The sequence below is a fragment of the Glandiceps talaboti genome, chromosome 5, assembly GCF_964340395.1.
Source record: "Glandiceps talaboti chromosome 5, keGlaTala1.1, whole genome shotgun sequence".
Classification (NCBI taxonomy): domain Eukaryota; kingdom Metazoa; phylum Hemichordata; class Enteropneusta; family Spengelidae; genus Glandiceps; species Glandiceps talaboti.
The window spans coordinates 22740916-22765668 of NC_135553.1; the positions used below are offsets into that span (position 1 = coordinate 22740916).

The following is a 24753-nucleotide window of genomic DNA, read 5'->3' on the forward strand; positions in this document are numbered from 1 at the left end:
GGAACAGATGTTTGTTGTGTTGTGTTGTGTTGTGTTGTGTTGTGTTGTGTTGTGTTGTTGTTGTTGTTGTTGTTGTTGTTGTTGTTGTGGTGGTGGTGGTGGTGGTGGTGGTGGTGGTGGTGGTGGTGTGTGTGTTTCGTTTCGCTTTCGCCGACTAGCACCTTTGTGTTTCTTTCGAGATTAACGTGCTTCGAGGAACGAAATCATATAATGAAATTAGATTATGCTATATCTCTTACAGGTTACAGTGGAATTACACTACCCATACAAACCATTCCAGTATCTCCTAACAGAATGATCTCTGGAGTTTCACTTGCACAGCCTATTTTCAGACCTGATGACATAATACAAGCACCGACACCAGTTACTTACAAAGAATCTGCAGTGGCCGTAGTAGACAACGGTAGTCACCATAGCAGGGGGACACCATCAGCAGAAAACAGCGTACAGGTCGGTGTTATTACAGCTCCAGCAGGGATGAATAATTTACCAGAAACAAATCTAGACAGACCATATCCACAACTTGAAGAAGGTAAGATAAATGCATTCATTTCGTCATTTCTGACGTTAGCTACATTTTCTCCAAATGGAGTGGCTTGGTTTGTCCTGCTGTATTTCATCTACCTGAGATTGGTCCAAGCTAACATTTAAAATGGCTATGACAGCGATTGTGTTTTCCTACATCCGAAGTATGTCAAATATTTGAAAAATATAGTCAATCAATACTCAGTAAATACAATTCTTATCCTATAGGTAATGCATAGCTGAGCTGAACAGAAAACTCCCTGAATTCTATAGTTTTGGTTCTAACGAAATTTCTCTAACCCTTACGTTAAGCTAAATCAACATATAAATAAACATGAACAATATAATATATGTATACATGTGATAATAAAGTCGATACAGTAATTGTGTGAATTATTTACCTTTTTATAAATATATAAATATTATATTTTTCGTTCAGTGTCTGTCGGAGTGGAGGATTTTGTGAATGATAGTACGCCCGCAGCGTCCAATGAGATAGAAAGTATATCGTCAAATCATGCGGCTAATATGGTACCTACTGATACAGTAATTAATATGGGAATGTTAGAGGAATCAAATGAGGAACGACAGGAACCAATGGATGAATCATTTAGTACAGGTAATATACATAAATCTGTCATAGTCAGGCAATAATCAACTTGGAAATGCTAAATTTATTTGATCAACTATCAGTCTCAAGATTGCATGTGAGACGATTTTGTATTTTTTGACTGAAATAGAGCAAAGGAAAACTTAAGAATGGATCATAAGCAGTTTGTTTTCACAGCGATATCACAGCTGGTAGTTACTGTGTTGCCAAAAGCATCAATATCAAGTACTTTGCGTAATACTTTTGTTTTGATAGATATGCAAAAGGCGTCATTGCCATCAATATGCTCAAAGTGTTTGAATGTACTCTTCCTTTTTGAGATACTCTTTTTTCCCGTTCCACCCATCAACTAACCGCCCTAGCCTACTATCCACCAACCCATTCACCCTCTGGTCAATATGTAATATGTGTCTTCTCAAATATATTAAAGCACGTCTCTCTTTTACCAAAACAAGTACATTTTACGTTTTTCTAGATATCGCAATATTAGTGTAATGATGTATTTTTTCTCTTCACTTTCTATAGGTGAAATTATTAAAATTGCTGTTGTATGGTATTGTATGGTGATGGCAGGAGGAACACTCTTCTATGCTCATGCCGAAGGATGGTCTTACTTAGTTGCATCTTACTTCGTCTTCATATCATCCTCAACAATTGGATTTGGAGACTTTGTGTCTGCAACAGAGCCTCAAGAGTACTATATTGAAAGACTCGGACCTATCCTTGGGAAAATGTACCCTACCTTGAACATCATCTTCTTTGTTATTTCAGTCATCACCTATCTTCTGTTGGTGTACTGTGTTATGTTCATCACTAAGAGCGGTGTTGATTCTTTAAGCGATCGCATTGCATATAAAATCAACAAAAGACTTTACATGAGGAACCATAGGGTAGCACCACTTGATTCGGATGTAGCCGGTAGTACGGATGGCGATGATTCACCAACGAGATGTTGCGAGAATTGTCTAAAACTGGCGTTGATGCTACGACCAAGTCGGGATTTACTTGCTACCATAGCTGATTAGAATGTCAGGTATTTGAAGCATTTTCAATATATTTGTAAAAAAAGTTGATATTACTTGAAAAAGATGTTGCGTTTACAATTATATGACTTGCCTTTATTTGACTTTAATGTATTTGATGAAAAATATCCCAGTAGTCCTATACGGTAAGAACGATTTGTTGCCATGGTAATGGAAGATTTTTCGCTTTAACAGCTGTATCTATGCAGCATACAAAAGTTGCAGAGGCGTGTCAAATTTGACAATTCTTCCCACAGACTAGCAGTTGTGTTTATTTAAGAAATAGTTTGTATAATATCATTATTACCATTGTAAATAATATTTAATAAATTCATGACTTTTTAAAAACGATCTTTTTATTTTTATTTTCAGGTGTTGAAATTATCAGAATGTGGTGTGACGGTAAACTCGAAATGCCGCCATAATCTGATTCGTGGAGAAGGCCACAGCCCCTTTGAAACCTTTAATGTCGTGTGGTTTCTGAGAAGGCAGTTTTGAGTTATAAACCTAACAGACCAGTTGCTGTATATGTATACTAGTGTATATATTTTATTATTGTATACATATATATGGACTGCATGCGGTGTTTACGGTGTGGTATCTCTTCTCATGATTGTATATATTCAGGTTCCCTTTACATCGTGTGAACCATTAATAATAAAAACGTTTTTAAAAAAAATAAAAAAAATATATTAATTTAAAATTACATTAAAAATATCTGTCTCTTGATTTAGCTATGAATGTATATTTTAAATAGACATTCCAATTATGAGAGGATGTATGGATTCCAGAACTCCCCCTCCCCCCCCCCCCCGGTAGTATCGGAATTAGACATTTATCTTAGTATTTAAGGTATTCGGCGATCAGACGAGGCTTGTAGATCTGATTATCTGTAACGTACATTCATTATTGACTTAACAGGCCATTCATATAGATATTCACCGTTCATTTTTCATAAAACTTCGAATACAGACTTAAAGATATCGAGTAAATTGATGTATGAAAAATTATTGCTTTGGGGAAACAAAAGTCTGGACAAAAACGTCAAATTTGGTAAAATATTTTGAATAAATCGTTGAAAATTTCGCCATTTGAATATAAAGTGGCACACATTGGGCCTAAAAATGCTTGATTCCGATTACCTGACCCGACCTACTTCCGACCCTTAATTTTTTTAATTTTACATATTCGAGAAAAAAATAAGGAAATCGCGAAAATTGTGAAGTCTCGCCAGAAATAGTGGATGCGGAAACTGACATCAACTTATAAAGACAATAAAACTGTTCTTCCAATCTGTGTCTGTACATCTGATGGAAAGAAACCGTATGGAAAACAACAGAAAAGATAACTATCTGAACTAGACACTCACACATGATAATAAATATAATACAATAAAATAAAAAATCTACCTACCCCACCTACTCTAATTTGAGCATAATCGGAACCATACAATTTTTTTAGTAATAGTATTACCATGCGTGATGTAGTATGTCCGACCCGTTCGTCAAACTTGTAACAATTTCTGATCATGGTTGGTGATGCTTTCATACTCACTTCGTTACGATAATCTTGCTAACAGACCTACTGTTACCCCGAGACTGTTACAATCTATTATGTCCTTGAAATGACGACTGGAGTAGGAATTTTCCATGGTTTTCTATGGAGGGTTTGACATTCCAGGGTTTTCCAGGACCGTGCGAACCCTGCAAAAGGCTTTTTCGAAATATGACAAAATATAATCGGCAGCAAACTAGTTTGTAAGTTGAAGTTCTGATTTCGAAAAAAGAAAATATTGCTTCTACAATGCCTAAACATTATGTTCTTCATTGGCGGAAGGTCCTTATGGTATTCTACTTACTAAAGCTTACCTAACTATCACTTGTAAAGTTGGCTGGACTCAAATCTGGTAGTAAGATATAAATGATATATGATGATGTAATTTTATGGTACAAATTAAAATGCTGAGGAAATGCAGTCCGACTGTTCGAGCAATGCTAGAAGACAATTGTAATGTCATAGAATGCATGCAATGATGTTAACGTTATACTAGAACAGTTTTATGAAAGGTAATTTTGCTTGAGTAAAAAAAAAACCTCGTAAACTCAGCTTGTGCCAATTTTCTTCTGTGATTTGAAGGTGACATTATTTGAAAGCCATCAGTGGCAACAAGTAAATACTAAAAAATTATTATTATATGCAGAAATTTGCCCGATTTCAATAAATGACCATGAACACCAAAGTCAAAATCAAAGGTCAAGTTCTCAAAAGAAAGTTTACACCTAATAATATTTGTGTTAGATCCTTAAAATGGAGTCGCTATGTACTGAGGTTTTTGAGTTATGTGATAAATCATGATTGTTTACAACAAATATGGCCACCATTCAGTAAAATGTTATATGAGCATCAAAAGTAATGCACGTTTTTATTTATCACCATTTCAAAAGAAATTTAGCAACACTTAAATGCTACAGATTGACTGCAATTGGCAAGAAATAGCTTGATTTAGATAATTGACCCCAAAGGTCAAGGTCAAAGATTGGGTGTTTTACAAGAAAGCTTGCACATGATTATATGGGGTTAGACACTTGAATGGACTCTTTACATATTGTTTCAGTTATGCAGTATTGGTTTCTTACTCCGAATATGGCCACAATTCAATAAAAAGTTATATGAAAACCTAAAGTAATCCTTGGTTATATTTCTTTTCCTCTATATTACATGTGAACATGATTTAAATAAATCATGTAACCACACACACACACACACACACAAAGACAACACTTCATGTCTATAGCACTCTGAATCATGAACCTCAGTTCAATTGTGCTAAAAAAATCAGATTTTCATATGAAATAAAAAACAATTCATTGATTTCTATTTAAAGTTACATCACACTACATTAAAATATTGCATCCATACACAAATTTACACATCTGAAAATTAACAAATTAATAATTAATTACTAATTCAAACTAATAAATTGCATCTGTTTAGATTATTAGGATTAAAATTCTGGTGTAAATAACACACTTGTCTGGAAACATCATAGAATAAGTTGGTCCAGAACAAAAATGAACAATTCTATCTAATCCTTATATTGTGACTCCACTGATAAACTAAACCTAATGCAAGGACCTGGCCTTTACGTAAAGCTAGAGTTGACGAAAATAATCAAGCTTACGTTTGTAAATTTCATCGTTGAATAATACACAAGTATAGTGCCCTAGTCTCACTTGGTATTAAACAAAAACAAATTGCTACAGTACAATTCAGGATTCAACATTTATACAAATATTGTCTTTTAAACGTAAATAGATATTTCAGATGAAGACTTCTGATAATACTAATAATAGTAGTAGTTATAATAATTTATTTGAAATGAACCAAATCCTCCAAGACATGCACAGTATACACCCCCATCCAAGTATTTTACCATATTTAATTTAAATAAAAGACAGGGGTTTTTTTGACGTAGTTGGCCTTGATGATTCATTTTGTCTTACAAAAACTGATACTTTGTAATTATTTTGAATCTCAGTTTATAAGTAAGTACGTAAGTAGGTATATTTTTATATGATATGATCAAATCAGTTTGATAGGACGTTGTACACGGGTGAGATCTAGGCAACTAATTTCCTGGGTTCTACTCCTTAGTTTGTGCTGAAGTATGTGGCTGTGTATAATTCACTTGATCCCCATCCTTATCATGAAACATCTGACCCCATGCATTCCTTTGTGAACAATGATTTTACATAAATTAATATCTTTTCAACAGTACATTCAGCTGTTTAAAATTTCGTCTATTCTGATATCTATAACACTTTGTAACCAATCATCTTGCATAAATTAATGTTTACGATTTCAACAGTACACCAAGCTGTTCAAATTTCTGTTGATTCTGATAGATATAACACTGAGTCTCCCATAGCATCTTCACTAGTACCGAGTCGTCTGTTTCATCCAGCTGCACCTCAGCTGATAACTGAGGATTGAATCTATAGAAAGGGACATCGATCATATTACACCAGGCTCTCGCTCTGTCATTAGGTCTGTGGGCTGACTCTGTCACCTGAAATGGGAAATCAAAAATCAAATAAACAATCTAAATTACCAGTAATACAAGATTTGTCATACCATGCACAAGTTATTGTCTTCAAAAAGAAAATATGGATTATATACTCTGGTCGCTCTACATCACAACAACTTGTGTCTACACCAATGATTTTGCAGTGCACGAAATCCCCACTATTTTCCTTGATTATTCATAAATTGATAAGTTTGAAGAGGTCTAATTATGTTATTCCCCAATATTTTTTCTCTCTTTCATTTGGGAAATGCTCATGACCTAAGGGTCTTGGCACTACTTGTCCAGTGGCTCAGTGACAAGGCCCCTTAGGTCACTCATATTTTCCTTGGCTGAATGAAAAAAATATTGAGAATAATATCTTTAATTAGTGTTTCCTCGGTCTACTTGCTATACACCAATATATACAATGCTATCTTGCTATTGGCTGGCCAGAATAACTGCCATGGCAGATTAAACTTTATAATTTGTCCATAGACATATATCAGTTAGTCGTGACTGCGATAAGATATTCTTTTATTATAATAAGTACAAAATTCTTAGAAAGGATATACAGTCATAATATTCAGACAACACTGGCCTAGGTTTAGAATAAACAATGGAGTCCATCGTCTGACAAAGTTGAATAAAATCTATCACAAGTTACTTGTGACCTGAAGCCTAACTAAGTGCAGAATAATACTTATACACAAGACTTCATGCACGATGGACTACATTGTCTGACAACGATGAACAAAATCTATCACATTATCCGAAGTGTAAAATCAAGCTTTATGCAACAAAATACTTTCATTTTATTTATAAATTAACCAATATTATAAAACTACTTCATCATAGAAACTATAATATTTAAAATGTGGTACCTGTTCAATCATCATTTGGCCAAGATTTGCAGCACCCATGACAGTTTTAGCTAATTCAACGATCCCTTCTGGTCTGAACACATCCACCTGTTTGACTTTTCTCATGGGTATCCTCCCAGTTCCAATAGATACAACAACACCAAGCTTTCTGGCTATTGTATCATAACCCTGAAGTTTAAACACCAAACATACGGACAAGGATTGAAAGAATATCACAACAAATACAAAACACAAGCCTCTGTATTTGATTCTCACTGTGTAAGATTGCACTTTACTAAGTTGACAGATTGTCATGTAGTCCCAAACCCGAATGGATCTCTGTAGCATTTATGTTTGTTTGTTTGTTTGTGTGTATTTGTCTGCATAACAGAAAATCGCTGGGAGGAATTCCCAGCACAAAAAGTTTTATAAAAAAAAAGAAAAAAAAAGGAATCTTGAATGTAAAGTTGGTAACTATGGTAACCATAATATTCTCTAGTTTGTAATCTCAGTATCTTCTCTTTGGGTTCACCAGTCACATCATTGCTAATGTACTACCAAAGATCTTTGGTTCATATTTCTTTTAGCTGTATTACATTCAGTAAATACTTGCATCGATGTGCATGTACATTACATTATGTTTAACGAAGATTCAAATAGATAAGGAAATTTGATTGAAACATTTTTGCGAGTGTTATTGCAGAAAGAATGGTGGTCAAATCCACTCTTCTAAATGAGTTGGTGCCTTTAAGCTCCTGAAGGAATATTAGGTTATGAATTTATGTAATACTATGTATGTAGTAATAATGTACATTAAAACTACCGGTATTTGCACTGTTGTGTAATATCAGTAATATTATTGCATACATATATGCTAATGGGTGTACAATTGTACACTTAAACAAAATGACGTGAATGCGCAGTTGAATTTTTTTTTTTTATATAAAATTTGTTATTTTGGATAAACAGATGTAATAGGAACAGAACCCCATGATGTATGATTGTATTTCTGTCTCTCATGCTTACAGTGTTTGTTGCTGCAGCACTGTCACTCTCGGCTTATGAAAGTATGGCTGCAAACACTCATGCAAATACTCCCGAGTATGCCACATTTGCACTCAGGTGTCATGGAATTCTGTCGTGATAGTATTATCATATAACTGTAATAAATGTGTATTTCTTTACCAAAATTGCTTAGAATAGGCCTAACAAAAAAAATTGTGTGGTTCCGATTACATTCAATTTTTAGATTTAGATTTTTATATATTTTTTTTATAACTTTATTTTCTCATGTGAGTGTTTAGTTAAGGTAATTAATATGTTTTTTGTTGTTTTCCATATGGTCTCTGTGTTATTGGTTTCTTCCCATCAGATGTACAGCCATTACAGATTGAAATAACAGTTTTATGTTGTCTTAAGTTGATGCCAGTTTCCGTACTCACTATTCTTAGCGAAACTTCACAATTTTCATTATTATTATTATTTTTTTCTTGTACGTAAAAAAAAAGTTTAGTATCGACATGAAAAACTAGGTGGGGGTCAGGTAACTGGAACCAAATAACTTTTTTTAGGCTATATCTCATATCTCTGCACTGTATCTGCTATTATTGTATCAGAACCTTAGGAATCATTGTTGTAAACACTTACCTGTTGTTTTAAATGCATATTATATTCATGTATTTCAGTCAGTACATCCACTGTAGGGTTGTTAGCTATCAGACCTCCATCTAGAAATCTACCCATAGGACGGAAATATGTAGGAGCAGCACCACTGGATCTAGCTGCTCTCCAAACTAACTGTTCTGAAAGTGTTAAATAATGAAAGGAAAAAATGTTGATGTCCATCAATATCGAGTACAATAGTATGTTAATAAAATATAAATGTCTAATGATAATGATAAACATTTTTGTATAATGTCATATATATCAGCAAATGTGGTCAAATTCATATCTTTTACACTTGTGTAAGTTGTAGCTAATCTAATCTAATCTAATCTAATCTAATCATTATGTTAATTTCAAACATAAAAGTGATATGTATTGATTCCATGAAACATTGAGTATACAATTATACTTTATAATAGTGTAAAAGATATGGGTTTATTTAGTAAATTTATTCTGACTAGACAGCTTTTCTATGACAATATGGGTGAAGACATTGTCTGATGGAAAGCTTGACAAATTTACTTGGCAAATCACTATTTTACCATAAAGATTGACGGTTGAAGTCAAAGGTCAGTTTTTAAACAGAATGCTTATCTCTATAAAAGGTATGAGAGTTGACACTTGAATGGTGTCTGAGAACAAAATTTCAAGTTGCTTGCTAATTGACCTTGAAAACTACGTTCAAGGTTAGTGTGCTACGAGAAAGTAATACAGTGATAACATTGATGTAGACACTTGAACAGTTTCCCAAAGTACTCAACTTCAAAATTTAAGTTACTGAACAACTTGCAATTTGACTTTGAAGACAAATGTCAGTGTCTGGGTTCAATGCTTGATACTTAGATATACAAACATACTGTAGAGACACTTGTGGAGTTGTTAGGTACAATTCCAGTGATTGTGTTAATTACAATTTGACCATGAAGATGGAGATCAAGGTCAACTTTCAAGGTCTTAAAAAAAACCATTACACCTGTCAGTGTGGTTTAGGCTCTTGCAATTGCATGGAGTCTCTGTGTTCATCTTGAATATCTGTTTCATATTTGCATACAATCTTCCATTTTACAGTTTGAGGTCTTAACTTTGACATAACCAACTTACCATTGGGTTTAGGGGGAGGTACAAAATTTTGTGGATCGATGTTCACCTGCTGAGCAGTTGTTGAGGTTGGTGGAGCTTCAAAGTTCCTAAAGAAGTGTAAAGCTGGTGGATTTCTGTCTCCTAAAACAGCTGTTACAAGAACCCTTTGAAGTGAAATAAAGGACAAGCTACATCAATTTGGTGGAGATATTTGTTGCCAATGTGGTTTGTATTTCAATGTAGTTTACATTCATTTGAACTTATACCAGGTTTTCAAACACATTGAAAAATCAAAGCATAACGCAATGTTAATATTCATCCTAGTCTGTACATTGGAATTCATATTGTCCTGTTCTAAAATTATATAACATGGCTAAATGAGCTATATATCTACATTGAATTTCATATTTCACATTTAATGGTGGGAAAGTTTCCCTTCATATACTTTAATAAACATGATGTGGGGTAAGCATTACCTTTGGAACTTTGAAACTTAGCTATTGACAAATAAAGTGGTTAAATCATTTACAGTATACTGTAGCTAACATTCTCATTCATTCATTCATTCATTCATTCATTCATTCATTCATTCATTCATTCATTCATTCATTCATTCATTCAGTCAGTCAGTCAAATAAAAGGAAGTGACAGAAGAGATCATATCACTACAGGTCTTTGTAAACACAGTGATAAAACCTTTCTGTTATGAGTATGTGAATGACAAAAAATATGGACAAATAAAATATGTGTACAAACATGAACTATGAAAAATCAAGAGATGATGATTTCTACTCATATTTTGAGCATGGCAGAGCCGATGATATAATATTTGTGGTTCCAAAACTCACTTTGGATGTTGTACTGCATCCATTGTGGTGTTTTCTCCAAACTCTTCCTTCATGACTTGTTCAAGAGGTTCTGATGCATATGGTCTTTTCCCTTTGAATACTTTATTCTTCATACGGAAATAGAATCCCTGTATTTCTCTCAAACTGTGACCTGCACAATGGAACAATGAATGGTAGATACATGTATAGATGAATAAATATGAGAAAAGAAGATAATATCATCAATATTTACAGGGTATGATGTTGAAAGTTATTTCTACAGTTAGAACTAAATTTATACTTTCATTGAATGACTGATATCCAGGGTTGTAAGAAAAGAATGCAACTGTCAAAATAAACATAACTGGTGAACTTGCCTTTTCAGTTAAAAAAGGATATTAAAATGAAGCATTAAAAGTTCAAAAAGCGAAAGAATTGTCACTGGGAAATATTGGTACATATGACATTGTGATTGTATGAGGCATTTAGTCATACATATTTCTTTGCCATGCATACATCACTAAAAGGGTCATCAGCTGAGTTGATACATGTAGGGGGTAGAGGGGCTTGCTGTATTCAGTTAATCATATATTGACAAGATAAAAAGACAAACATAGACATAGATAGATATACATCTAGACAGACAGACAGGCAGAGATACATACACACATACACACATACATACATAGAAATACATAAGGAATCAGTGATACAGTCCGAATCAAATGCAATCCGATGTTTCTTTATCAAGGATATCAAGACACACACACACACACATACATACAAGTCATACATACATACATACATACATACATACATACATGTATACATACACACACATATACATTGTACATACATATACATTGTACATACATGTACATACATACATACAGACAGACATACATTTAACAGGCAGAAAAGATGCAATTACAATTGATACCTTTAGAGCTGGAATTCTGCCAGTGGTATATCACACATCAAACATATACTGTTGCAAGCTGGCAGGCAGAAAGACAAACAGCCATACAGACAGATGGACAGACAGACAGACAGTCAGATTGAGACAGAATCACAGAAAGGTAATACCATACCATGTACAATAGCTAGAGCCAGAATTCCACCAGTGCTTGTACCAGCTATCCAATCGAACATATCCCTGACTGGTCGTTTAGCATACTGCTCAATGGCTAGTAAGAGTTGTATAAGGATAAGGCCTCTGATACCACCACCATCTAGAGTTAGAACGGTGTCAAAATTACGTTTGAGGGGGGGCTTCCAAGCTGCTGCACTGTCCAACTCATCAACATCCATATTTTTATGGTCCACTGAACCATGTCTCTTCAATGCTGCTGCTACCACATTCAATGCTAGGAAGTCATCATAGGCTAGGTCAAAATACAACAAAGACATTCTCAGTACACATAGAAGTCATCAAAAAGAAAACAGTAACAATAAATGATGTTTCTTAATAGAGAACAATGAATTACTCAAGGTAGATATTGCCTATGTTTGCATGAAAAATTTCTATAAAGTTTTTACTTAAAGTAACTTTTAGGACACCCTTAAAGGGGCATATCGCTCCAGTTTATAAAGGCATTTTTGAAATCTTTGTGTTCTGGAGAGTCATTTCATGTCATATTACATAAATTTCACACAATTGCCAAGAAAACCAAGCTGCTGAATCTTGTTTCACATTTATTGTTCTGTGACCGTCTTAACACTGTTTCATTGCTTGTCTGATGGGACGGGAGTCAGCAGACATATACATGCATTAGATGAACAATACATACTCATGACTCTTTGTCCTTATTACCTTTAGACAAAGTCATGAATATTTATTGTTTATGCTATACTTCTCCATGTCTGCTATTACCATGAAACAAAACTGGACCACTGCAAGGTCTACATTAAAATGTGAAGCAAGTTTCAATTTGGTGTTTCTTAGCAACTGAAATCATGAAATGACTCTCCAAACTCAAAGTTTACAAAAATGACTTCATTTTGTGGTCATGCTTTCCCCACTATCGTTTTCATTGATTCACATATATGACTTATGATTCACTTTTACTTTTTGTATACCTACAGTCTGACACTTGTGATTTGCGTCTGTACATACGTACATATGTCCATGTGTCTTGTCTTTGATGTTTACCTGGTGCCAAGATGAATCTATACATTTTCCATGTTTTATGGACAGTAAAGAATATCTAAACTAATCTAATCTAATCTAATCTAATGTAATATACCTTGATTTGAAGCACTTGCTTCACTCTTAACGACACCTGGTGGTTCTCCATCAAACTGCCCATCATATCGACATCCGTCATTACAACCTTTCATCATTGACTGACATCTTTGAGCCCCTACCATGTGCATGGCATACAGTATCTTGCTGCGATTTTTCAGGTTATTCAGTGCCACTAGATGTCTTGGCGTGTCATTTTGGTTATTCTTGGCATTGACATCTGCACCAAAGACTATCAAAGTATAGACAAGGTCAAGGTCATCCCTCTGAAATATAAAAACTACTTTGTAACAGTTTATAGGCATTATTTTGTATAATGTCACTAACTTGCAACATGTTGTCAACCACCTAGCAGATACCTCACTTGTTTATGTTTCCAACCTATACCTACACTCAATGTCTGAAAAAGCTGTATTTCTTATTTATTAATTATTTTTAAAACATTGGTTTTTGGAATATTAACATTTTGCAAGAGGTGCCCCCCCACGTAGATGTAGCTTTTATTTCTTCAGCATTCTACACCTGACAATGACATACATACTGAGGAAGTAATCATTTCAGTCACTTTTCACTTTTCATCCCTCTATCACAAGAAAAAGAAATTTACACAATACAAACATACCTGAACGGCAACATGCAATGGAGTGTTTCCATTTTGTCCTCTAGCATTGACATTAGCTTCTGCACACAGTAGACTCATGACACAGTCTTTTCTCCTTTTAATGACCATAATATGTAGCGGTGTGTCTCCTGTTTTGTTAACGACTTCCTTGTCACAGCCATATTTTAGCAGCCTGTCTACATCTTCTGCAGTCCTTGCCCAGTGTAATGCAGTACCTCCATACAAGGCATCTTTCCTGTTGGCTAGCTGTGGGTAGACCTCCAACATGACTTCTACACACCTAGAGCACAATAGTTGACACATCAAACCATTAAAAACTAAATGACAACTGGATATGTGTAAAGTCTCTCATATCGATTCAGTTACACTGTCAATGACTAGTCTTGTAGCAAGACCTCAGATCTGTGTTTGGAAGGTTACAGACAAAAAAACCAAAGAATGATGGTACCTCTGTTCACAGTCCCAATCACTCGGCTATATGAGCCACGGCCAATTTTAAAAGTTAGCACAATTACCAAGAGTCCAGTAGCTAGACTAGTCAATGACTATTTCAACATGAGGGTGAAATTTTAGCAACAACTGAGTATGGCTTCTGGGTGCTGGAGTCTAGACTGTTTGACCTGTATGATGTGGCTAGGTTGAAATATCACATCTCATGAGATCAGGTATATATAGTGTATTGGGTAACCACGGCAACTTACTTTGCACTTGATGCTTTCATAGCAGTGTATTGGGTAACCATGGCAACTTACTTTGCATTTGCTTTCATACTATCATAGCAGTACACTGGGTAACTATGGCAATTTAGTTTGTACTTGATGCTTTCAGAGCATATTGTATTGGGTAACCATGGCAACTTAGTTTGCATTTGATGCTTTCGTAGCATAGTGCATAGGGTAATCTCGACAATTTACTAAAAATGTACTTGATACTTTCATAGCATACATGTACATGTATGTATGGGGTACCCATGGCAACTTACTCTGTACTTGATGCTTTCATAGCATAGTGTATTGGGTAACCATGGCGACTGATGATATCCACATCTGCTCCATACTGCAGTAATATCCTTACGTTCTTTTCCTTGTTTTCTTTACAGGCAACATGTAATGGTGTCTCAGATATGTGATTCTGGTTGTTGATCATTTTAGCATCCCTTTTCGCTAAGATCTAAAAAATTTAAATAATACAAAGTTACAGCTACTTATACTATGCTGCTGTTAAAGGCCTACTTTGCATACAAATAAGATGACACTCACTAGATGACTCTGACTGTGTAACATGTTCACAGAGCTCATACAACAACCATCGACCGACCTTATAGTTGTAAGCCTGTCTCAAGCTGTGCTAAAACTACCTACCGACAGCTAGTTTCTATATTGATCAAAGGTGTAATCTTTCACTCCCTGGTGTTTAATTGTAAACAAATTGTTGATAAGACCAATGTTGCCTGGTTGACTACACAAATTGCACGACACACACACACGCATTAGTCACTCACTCTCACTCTGACAGTAAACAAACACAAACGTTTGATGTAAAGTTAGTAAAAATAGAACAAAATACAACTTTATTACCTAGGGAAACTAACAAATGATTCACAACAAGTGTAAACACTAGACCACTGAAAATATTAAAAATAAATTAACGAAAGTAACGCTTGTTCATTGTTATTGCCTACTGCTCACACTGCAGTGTATGATGCTGTTGGCGAGATTACACCTATTGACAGGCTTCTAGTTCTACCAGAACACTGGTTACTTGCAGATGGCCCCGATCTTTCATTGAACACTAATTTATCAATTAATTATTTCAAATACATTACAAATTTCATTCATATGTTACTATAGAGAGACCCATTGATGAACTTGATATTAATACATATTCATATGTAGCAGAATCATTGTGTATTGAAGTAAAGGTTTCCGTAGTTTGTTGCTTTTAAAAAGTAGACTGGATGGCATTTAACAATCGTGAACTTCTATCAAGTGTATACACTTGTTGCGACAAGCGTTCAATGTTACGAATGCCTCTTCTTTCTTGGGTTTTTATTTCTTAGTGTTTGTCTAAATAATTGTATTTAATGTATGTGTCAGACATTTCAAGTTCACTGCCTGAGTGTATGTTTGTCGTGTGTCATGTCATATGTGTAGTCAACAGTAAGCCTTGTCCTTATCAATAACATGATAATTTGTTTACAATTAAACACCAGGGAGTGGAATATTACACCTTCCATCAATAGAGATACCCTCTGTTGGTAGGTAGTTTTAGCACAGCTTGAGACAGGCTTAGAGCTAAGGTCAGTCGAAGGTTGTTGTAGTGTGCCTATGAAACAGCAGTTTTCGAGAGTATTACAGATTCTGTATTTCCTAATGTTGGACTACGGTATTATGAATATACAGGAAAGAAATTTGTCACCGTATTTTTGAAATAGTTGCGTTTTTGGGACAGTATTTGTGAAAATGTTGGTACAGGAAGTGTTGAGACATTGTTTCAGGGTTGAAAGTTGGCCCTTTAACAAGTTGGTGTCCCTAAATAAGGTCTACATTCAGCAGGCATCAACACCGTAACTATAGTAGTCAGTTTGGCTTGAAGACTTTTCTCTTATGAAGTGCAGAATCAATAGAGCAATTCAGTGACATTTAGACTGAAATTTCACAATACCAAGTATGACTTATTTAGTACTACACTGCATGCCTGTGTTGTAAAATAACCAGGTTAGAGGCAAACATCACTCCAATAAATAAAGTCATTTTCATAATTTTTGGGTTCTGGAGAGTCATTCAGGAATTTAACATCACATAAACTTTGTGCAATTACCAAGAAACAAACAAACCAGTTTCACATTCATTGTCCTAGTAAAGATTCAGTGTTGCCGCATGGGAATTAGTATACATGCATGTGTATTAGATGAACAATATATATTCATGAATATTTATCGGAATGTAAGAAGCACTTTTGGGAGTCATGAATATGTATTAAATTGATAACATGCATGTTTGCTATGTCCCATGAGGCAACACTGGACCACTGTGACTCGTACTAGGACAAATTTCAATGAATGTGAAATAAGTTTAATTTGATGTTTCTTGGTAATCACATGAAATTTATATGATGTGAAATCATGAAATGACTCTACAGAACCCAAAGTTTCCAAAAATGCCTTTTTTCCTGAAGTGCTGTTTTTGCCTATAAAACTTTTAAAAATATTTGTACTGGTACCTCGATGTATCTATGATGGTCATTTCTAGCTGCATAGTGAAACACAGAATCGCCGTTAGAATCCTGGGCATCAATTCGTGCCCCCCAGTCTAGTAGTTCCTTCATACACTCCACGTTACCCATCATACATGCTACATGCAATGGTGTTCTCTTCCAATCACACTGGGTACTGTTCAAAAATCTACAATTGCAAATGAAAGCCATTTAGTTAGAGTAATCTGTGCATCTGTCTATCATTCTCTCTTTGTTCACTGTTTAGTGACCACATTTCAGGTCGATAACATCTGAGCATTGGTGACTGATACCAGTTGGTCATTGAAACTTCCCTTGGGAGGCTACTAGTAACTGGAAAAAATTTTTAAAAAATGTTTACACATTTTCCATCCCAAAATTTAAAATGATTAAAAAAATTCAAAACATTTAGAGATTTATGAGACAAAAAATCTCTCAAGGACTGGTGCTACACTACGAAAACTCTTACTATGACACTGGATTACGTAAATGGGTGACAGCTGTGCCTTGACAATGTTGATACAATGATCAATATTAAGCTTACAACCCTGAAAATGTACACTCAGAAGTCAACATCAAACTACATGCTACATTCTTACCATATAACTGTGTGAGTGTAATCATATCAATGCCCACTACATGTACATTTTGTAGTCTGATTAATGTCAACATCTCACAATGATAGCGTTGGCCTTGTTTCAGTCTTAGTAATGTCAAGTGATCAGAGAGTCAGAAAAGAAGTGGCAGGAAAATGGTGAAAAAAAATAGTCATTGAATGATCACAATGACAACTCAGGTTAACCACACTAAACTCTTGATACATATGCTTATTTTTACAATTTTTAAAAAATAGTAAATGTAAGTATAGTAGCTTTGCATGTGAAACTAGAATAACCCAGGATGATTGAAAATACATCTTTTACATTTGACTGCATCGATCTATTTTCCTCTTTTTAATAACGAGGGTAACTTCAGGAACATTGTAAAATGATTTAAATTAGAGTCTATAATGTTCAAAGTATACAGAGACATAATTATGAAAACTACATTCATTTGCATATATGGTAATATGATTATGAATAATTATACTATTTGTCCAAAATTATTATTCATGTTCTTTTCTATAAACGTAACAATATCAACAATTGACAGATGTGATATGATAACATGTCGGGACCCCTTGATGCGTGAGAGAATTGCAACTTGTTCTCACAGACTCTGTGACAGCTGTACTTTTACAAGGAAGTGGAAAGTACTGCAGAAAACACCACAAGTACAAGACTGGGGTAAATACCCCTCAATACCCAAACTGGCACTATGGTAATATGTGGGAGGGGGTTCTGTTATTATTACATATGCTTATCTGAAACAGCAAACTTCCGTAAAAATCACACTATGAAATGATGTGGTTTCACAGACACGGAACAAAGGTAATTTGCATATCATTTGTATACAGGTATTCAATAGTGTTTTTGGTATTGCACTGTCAGTGCCATTGAAAATATGCACATGCACTGCAAGTAAGCCCTCTATACTCATAATTTCACCAGGTATTTAACAAACCTGCTTATTTCATTGTTCTTCAGACAGTCTGAAACCCCACAGTAGACAGCTATATGAGCTGTTGACCAGGTGCCATGGTCCCGAGCACAATCACAGAGTTTTTGTAAAGTGTCCAATGTGTAACATACATAGGATGTTAAGTAGATTGGTTGTAACTTCGGTTGCATTGTCAGGAAGTGTGATCTTGCCTGTGTCAAGTCTGATACTCTGAACAAACTGAAAAATAAAAAGGTACAAGGAGTCTTAGTGTGGTCCTGTGACAAGTAAGCAGGACTGAAAATTGATAAACACAAGTATGACATATTATTAGTACCCAAACTAGTCACATTGTATATACACACTATGTTATAGAGAGAGACCTTCCGAGAAATTTCACCCAGTCTGTTATTTTTAAAACACGTTTCGTGGACTAGGCCTCCAGTGATTATATTAGATTGTGTCATGTGGTCACCCATCGTGACCTCAATTTGCATAGAGTGGGTCACAAGTTTTGTTCAATTTTCCCAAGGGCACTATTCATGTAGCGCAGTAGACCTATCAGCAATTTGCTTTGACTATGAAAAGAATATGTGCCTGAGAATACAGTGTGTTATAAAACACTTATTGCCTGGCTTTATTCAGACATTGGTAGACATCATATTTCTTTCATGCTGTTATGTAGTGACTATTTCCTTCAGCTTTCAACCTTGGGAAATAGTTTTAAGCCTTGGGGAAATAGTTGCTGCATAACAGCCCTCAGGGTAATAGATATCTTCTAGTCTTCTAGTGCCCTCACAGCCAGCCAGCAGCATATAACATTCGTCCGTGCAGCGGCCACGCAGCACCTCAATGACTAATACGCATGCACATCCTATATACTATGCGGTTTTTTTGGTGGTTTTACCCAAGGATGCATTGCGGTGCGATGACTACGCATGTGCATTTAATATACTGTGCACATTCTCCAAGCTGAGGGCGCTATCTATGATATCATCATGAGGCAGTCGATCACAAATCAATATACCCTGTGCGAGCTATGGGCTTTGCCAAGTTATGATAATATGCCTACTCATACCTAGGCCAATCTTTTGATTATATTTAATAAAACAATGTATAATATAAGCAAGGAACATACAATTCTATCAGGAAAAGACTCAAAAGAAGATTTGTCCATACCTGAATACTTTTGGGCTCATAGTGGGGTTATACAATATGCATTCTAGTTGCAGTGTTTTAGGATCCTTCACCAGCATCATATGGTTTTCTTGGCACACTAACGGCATGTTAGAAAACTTGTGTGGACCTTCTAGCTGTTTAACGGTGTACATGTAGGCTGATGTCATAGGAATACTACTCATCAAGTTACTGACCAGACTGCCAGCTGCCTGCTTTAAGAAATCCATCTCTAGATGATGTTGTTTTTCACTGTATATTTAAATCCTGTACGTTCTCAAGCTAATGCAACCTTTTTACCAGCAACATCCTGAATGATAACCAGAGTTTGAAAACAAAGATATTATAATTTCCAATATACATGTATTACAAATTTTTTGTTATGTTCAGTGCCAGTGGTTGTGAGATATGTATGTCTCAGCTTAGTATGGACTGTAAGATATGTCATGTTGCGTTGCCCTCGCCATCTTGCTTTGATGATCCTGTGAGGGTGTCCTGTCACAGCATACCATCGAGACTACAGACTAGGCTAATCTTATATCCGTTCCACTGGTTCTACACGTCGACCACCATGATTGAATTTGGCTGATTTGCATGTGTCAGAGTTAACTTTGCTGTACAAGTGTACTTTTGTGCATAATGTTACTGTCTACTTGTCCCTATTAACTACATGTTACTAGGGTTTTTTTTTGTAGAGTGGGAGCCTGGGGTACATGATCAGCATGTGAATTGAATGGCAGTATCGATGGTATCGATGAGATTTGAATATATATATATATATATATATATATATATATTGGTTATAGAGTGTCAATTTATTTGAATCCATACATTTTTGTATAAATAAAAATACCGTTGCCGGTGATTGCTCCGGAATATACAGTATTATGATCATCCTAGACTAGAATATTACCACCCTGGAACAGAATACTAGTATTAGCTCACAAGTTACTGTGGTGTGGGATTCTATTATTCTCTCGCTTCCGACTGTTGGGAGGACAGTGAAAGAACGACTATCTGCTGAGCTCTAAAGGAGCGATGACGGAGGACAACTGTCATTTATCATGGCCTCGTATCATCGTAACTTTAATATGGAGGTCTAACCCACATGATTACACTTCGAAAGTTCCATGCACATACCAGTGTCTAAGTTTAATAGCTCTGGATGTATATGCTACGACAAGTCTGTCGAAGCTCGTAGCATATACATGTACATCCATGAATATGAATCATGATCCAGATCCAGAGCAATGTCTACGTTTGTATAGTATGCAGCGAAACGAAACGAAAACGGGATGGTCATTCTGGACCCGATCCAATGCCAGTAATTTACATCAAAACTATTGACAAGATTGACAGAGTTGGCGACATCCTAACCAAAATATCTAACGGTTACTCACCCTGTCAGAAAATCATTATTTACAACCTTACGGGCTCATCATTGTGCCTCCTGTCGCATTTCAAACCCGGAAGTAGAATGAACATGTACGTTCGTAAGTAGAATGAACATGTACGTTCGTAGGTTCGTAGACTCTAATTACCCATAGGGCAATGCGAGAGCAAGTCAAAAACTGTGAGGGGCTAGACATAAATTATAGGTGGGGGGGGGGGGGGGCGACTGGCCCTTTCCGCTGTTTACAGTGCGTGAAAAAGATTGACCCTTACCCAAGAACGAGTACAGTAATTACTGCCTCTCCCCTCCGTCATTGGAATATATATGATAAACTAATAAATAAATAATAAAGAATAATTTATTTCGAGTACGAGCTCATACATAAAATATTGCACAAACAACACAAAAACATTTTACAATAGTGAAAAAATAACATTGGAGAAAAAATCATGACACTCCCTAAAAGTCACTCAAAATGTGCCCCCCCCCAAAAAAAAACAAAACAAGAATTGTTGTTAACACCTCATAAATATTCAAATCATTTTTATTTGTTATTCACGTTTAGACGTTTAGCTTATGTTTGAAAAATGTTGTCCTTCACCCCCCCACCCCCAGTTACTTGTAGTCCCAGAGCTAGACCTTGCATTCACTTGACTCACTCGCGTTATAATTTCACGTGTGACAAGGCAATTGTTTCTGAGATTTTTACAGTATACAAATGATATACAGTTAAAGTTTAATAAAGAATGTAAAAATGGGACTTGGCAATGGCATTATACTGCGTATACCGTGCAGGAATGACATCCAGAGTAATGGGAACTCAAACTATTAATGATAACATAATTTGTATTTCTTTTCATATAAAACATTAGAATCTACCTTCAATCAATAATGTGATATTTACATTACAGAGGCAAAAATTTGGTTATACAAGATATCAGTTCTATGTTCTCTGCTTTTTGCAAATGAAGGAAAACACTTCTCATGAAAACAAATCTTCTAAATTCCATATCTGAAAGTGTACGTGAATTCCTGTACTATCAATGGCTTATTGGAGTAAGTATAAAAGTATTTTCAAAAAACTGCTGACATTCCAACATGTTTTTAAATGCAAGGATATGAACATGACTTAAAATTAACAAAAGAGAAATTTACTCTTTTCTCAGAAGGACAATTTACTGTCATTTAATAAGTTTAAGTGGACAGATAGTTATTAATGGTAGATTAAAGACCTATTTCACATTTAGGATTAAAATCTAGTTGTTATCACAGTGACAAATTAAGGCAGAACCTTAAGTTATGAGCTGTTGACTTGCACTTTGATTAACGCATTGACTTGTGGGTAAATCAGCACTAATATCTCACATGTTGCCGTAGTAACTATGGTGAGGTAGAATATCATTTGTTTACTTTGAAATTAATAAATAGTGCACATAGTTATTTATGATACATTAAAGGCCTACTTCACATTACAATTAAAATTTAAGTGAAACAAACAGTTGTTTGGAAGAGGTATTGTCCAGAACAAAAGAAAGATATATCTCATGTGGAGTCATGATGGGCAATTGGTTATAGAGTGGCCGGCTTGGAATCTGCAGGCTGCAGGTTTGAGCCCAATCTCTGCAACTTGTTTCTGAATATCTAAAGGCCTTGGCCAAGATTTGAACCATGACTGTGCCTCAGTCAACCCAGCTGTATAATTGGGGACCTGGTAGGATAGAGGTTGCAATGTGAATGCTTTCATCCTATGTGTTAATTTATAAAGACTGCAATGGATTTATGCTCCCCAGGGAGTTGAGAAATATCAAGGGTTGCCATGCCACTGTAGATCTATGGCCAGGGTAGTAACTTATGAAAATCAGAAAAAATCATGGCAATTTGATTAATATTCTGAACACCGCAAAACCAGTGATATAGACACAGGTTATTGTGATGTTGAATGTACGACCAGGGTATATAATCCATATTTTTGGTTCAAAGATCAATCTCATGTAAGTTTGTCTTCTTTCACCAGGTACTTAATCCATGTCATATAGCCCCTTCCATGATACCGTTCAGTGGTTCTGTTTGATACAACCATGCAGAAACCAATAAGAAACTGCAAAGTCTGCACTGTAAGTCTTAGAGCAATTAAGTTTCATTAATGAAATAAACAATTGAACATACAGTAATTAGAAACAGACAGGCAGGGATCAATGTTTCGCTGTCTGCATTTGATGTCTGCATATCCAGGGTGTTCACGTCAGTTAATTTCATTTTCAACAAAATTTGCAAGAAACTGTATTCATTCAAACTTGCCATCTTTAAGTGTAGCATATGCATTTGACTGGTTTCTGCATAGTTGTATCAAACAGAGCCAGTGAATGCAGGTAACAAACATGAAATGAATGGTATCAATTTGCACAGAGATTATCCATCCTGAGCTATTTTACATTCATGTCTTCCTGGAGGCCAGCATACTCTTGATACACTTGGGTAATGTGATTCCTTTTTTAAACTCTGTAAACAAAGGCAAAAAACAATTCAGTCATTTCAAGGTTTTAAATCCTATAGTGTGTACATAAAAATCCATAAAACTTGAACACACGAATTGTAAAATATATCGTGACATTAACAAAATACTCATACCAGAGATACCTGATGTCAAAACCATCATTTTTGCCTTTGAAACAATTAATTGACAGCAAGAACCTCAGACACCAGTTTAAAGTGGCCATATGGATGAGGATTGGGTAATTTATTTTGAATTTTGAATTTATATAACAATTTTATCATGACTTCCTTCTTGAAAAATCAATGTGAAACAAGTTCACATAACATATGCCAAGTCCTAGCAAAAGCTTAAAATAAATGTGTAAAATTTTTGTTATTGTACGTTCAATAAACTTTCCACACATTTTTTAGCTTTTTGCAATGAATTGAGTTGCAAACAGCAAAGTTGCATTGATTTTTCAAGTAGGAAACCATGATAAAATTGTTTTATAAATTAAAAATCCAAACTAAATACCAAATCCTCATCCATATGGCCACTTTAACACTAGGGTCAGTTGGGTTATTGGAATCACACAATTGTTTTTTACTTACAATAACAATGCCGAATATGATTTCAGTGTCATCAATAATTCATTATGATTTTTTTTTCACTTGAATCAAATAGCTTATATTAAAGCTCAGTTTCTACCAAATTACAGCTTTATGAACAGAAAATGGAACTTTTCAAACATGATGTTTTTATAATGTTAACCTCAAATTGCACACCACAATTAAATCAAATAAACCCTGGGTATAAGTTCTCTATAACTTTTGATTCCATTTAGTTAGATTTTGAGTTTAAAGTTTTTGACCAAACCAAAAGTTTTCTAGTCCTAATTTGCATATATGTATGATTGGGTCATTTTGTCCTATTATATGAAATGAAAGCATTTGCATCTGTACTGGCTATATTGTTTACATCAACTTATGAAGTTATGCATAATTTTATAGTATTGGCCTATACTTTCTTTTAAAATTAAAAATTGTTGTGACCACCATAGCACGTGGTAATTTCTATTACAAACAGTATGGAGTGTTTGTGGTACAGTAATTGTCACATACAATTTTTACATATGCATTTACAATATTTGCCACATAATCAACTAGGTTTCAAACAAAATTTAAGGCCTTCTTCACAAGGAGTTTGTGAATATTTGCAACAATTTGTTAACTCGGTAATGTGATGCTTGATATTTTGATCAATACCCCAACCAACTTTTTTTTCAGTAAACTAACTATAACCATCAAACAAACCATGGACCAACCAAGGAGATTTAAGTTAAGAGATCGAGAATGCCTTTATATCCCTTATTGCCACCATTACATGCATCGCAACCACCCACCCTACCTGCCTCCA

General features: G+C 35.1%; 1 protein-coding gene across 3 annotated transcripts; it reads right to left on the reverse strand.

Annotated features, from left to right (window-relative positions):
- Positions 1–4592: 4592 nt before the first annotated feature.
- Positions 4593–23310, reverse strand: LOC144434845 (85/88 kDa calcium-independent phospholipase A2-like). 3 transcript variants are annotated; one of them, XM_078123358.1, is made up of 14 exons: positions 23297–23310; positions 21137–21196; positions 19475–19781; positions 18320–18535; positions 16745–16925; positions 14505–14692; positions 13523–13802; positions 12902–13166; positions 11747–12040; positions 10677–10827; positions 9850–10016; positions 8731–8885; positions 7105–7272; positions 4593–6226 (listed from the first exon to the last, which is right to left on the reverse strand). In XM_078123358.1, exons 3-14 carry the CDS (start codon positions 19699–19701, stop codon positions 6011–6013), a joined length of 2508 nt encoding a protein of 835 aa, XP_077979484.1. In that variant the 5' UTR covers positions 19702–19781; positions 21137–21196; positions 23297–23310; the 3' UTR covers positions 4593–6010. The 3 variants fall into 3 exon arrangements, with proteins under 3 accessions (XP_077979484.1, XP_077979485.1, XP_077979482.1); XM_078123359.1 differs by lacking the exons at positions 21137–21196; positions 23297–23310 and adding an exon at positions 20872–20998 and having other exon boundaries at positions 9850–9992; XM_078123356.1 differs by lacking the exons at positions 21137–21196; positions 23297–23310 and adding an exon at positions 20872–20998.
- Positions 23311–24753: the final 1443 nt, after the last annotated feature.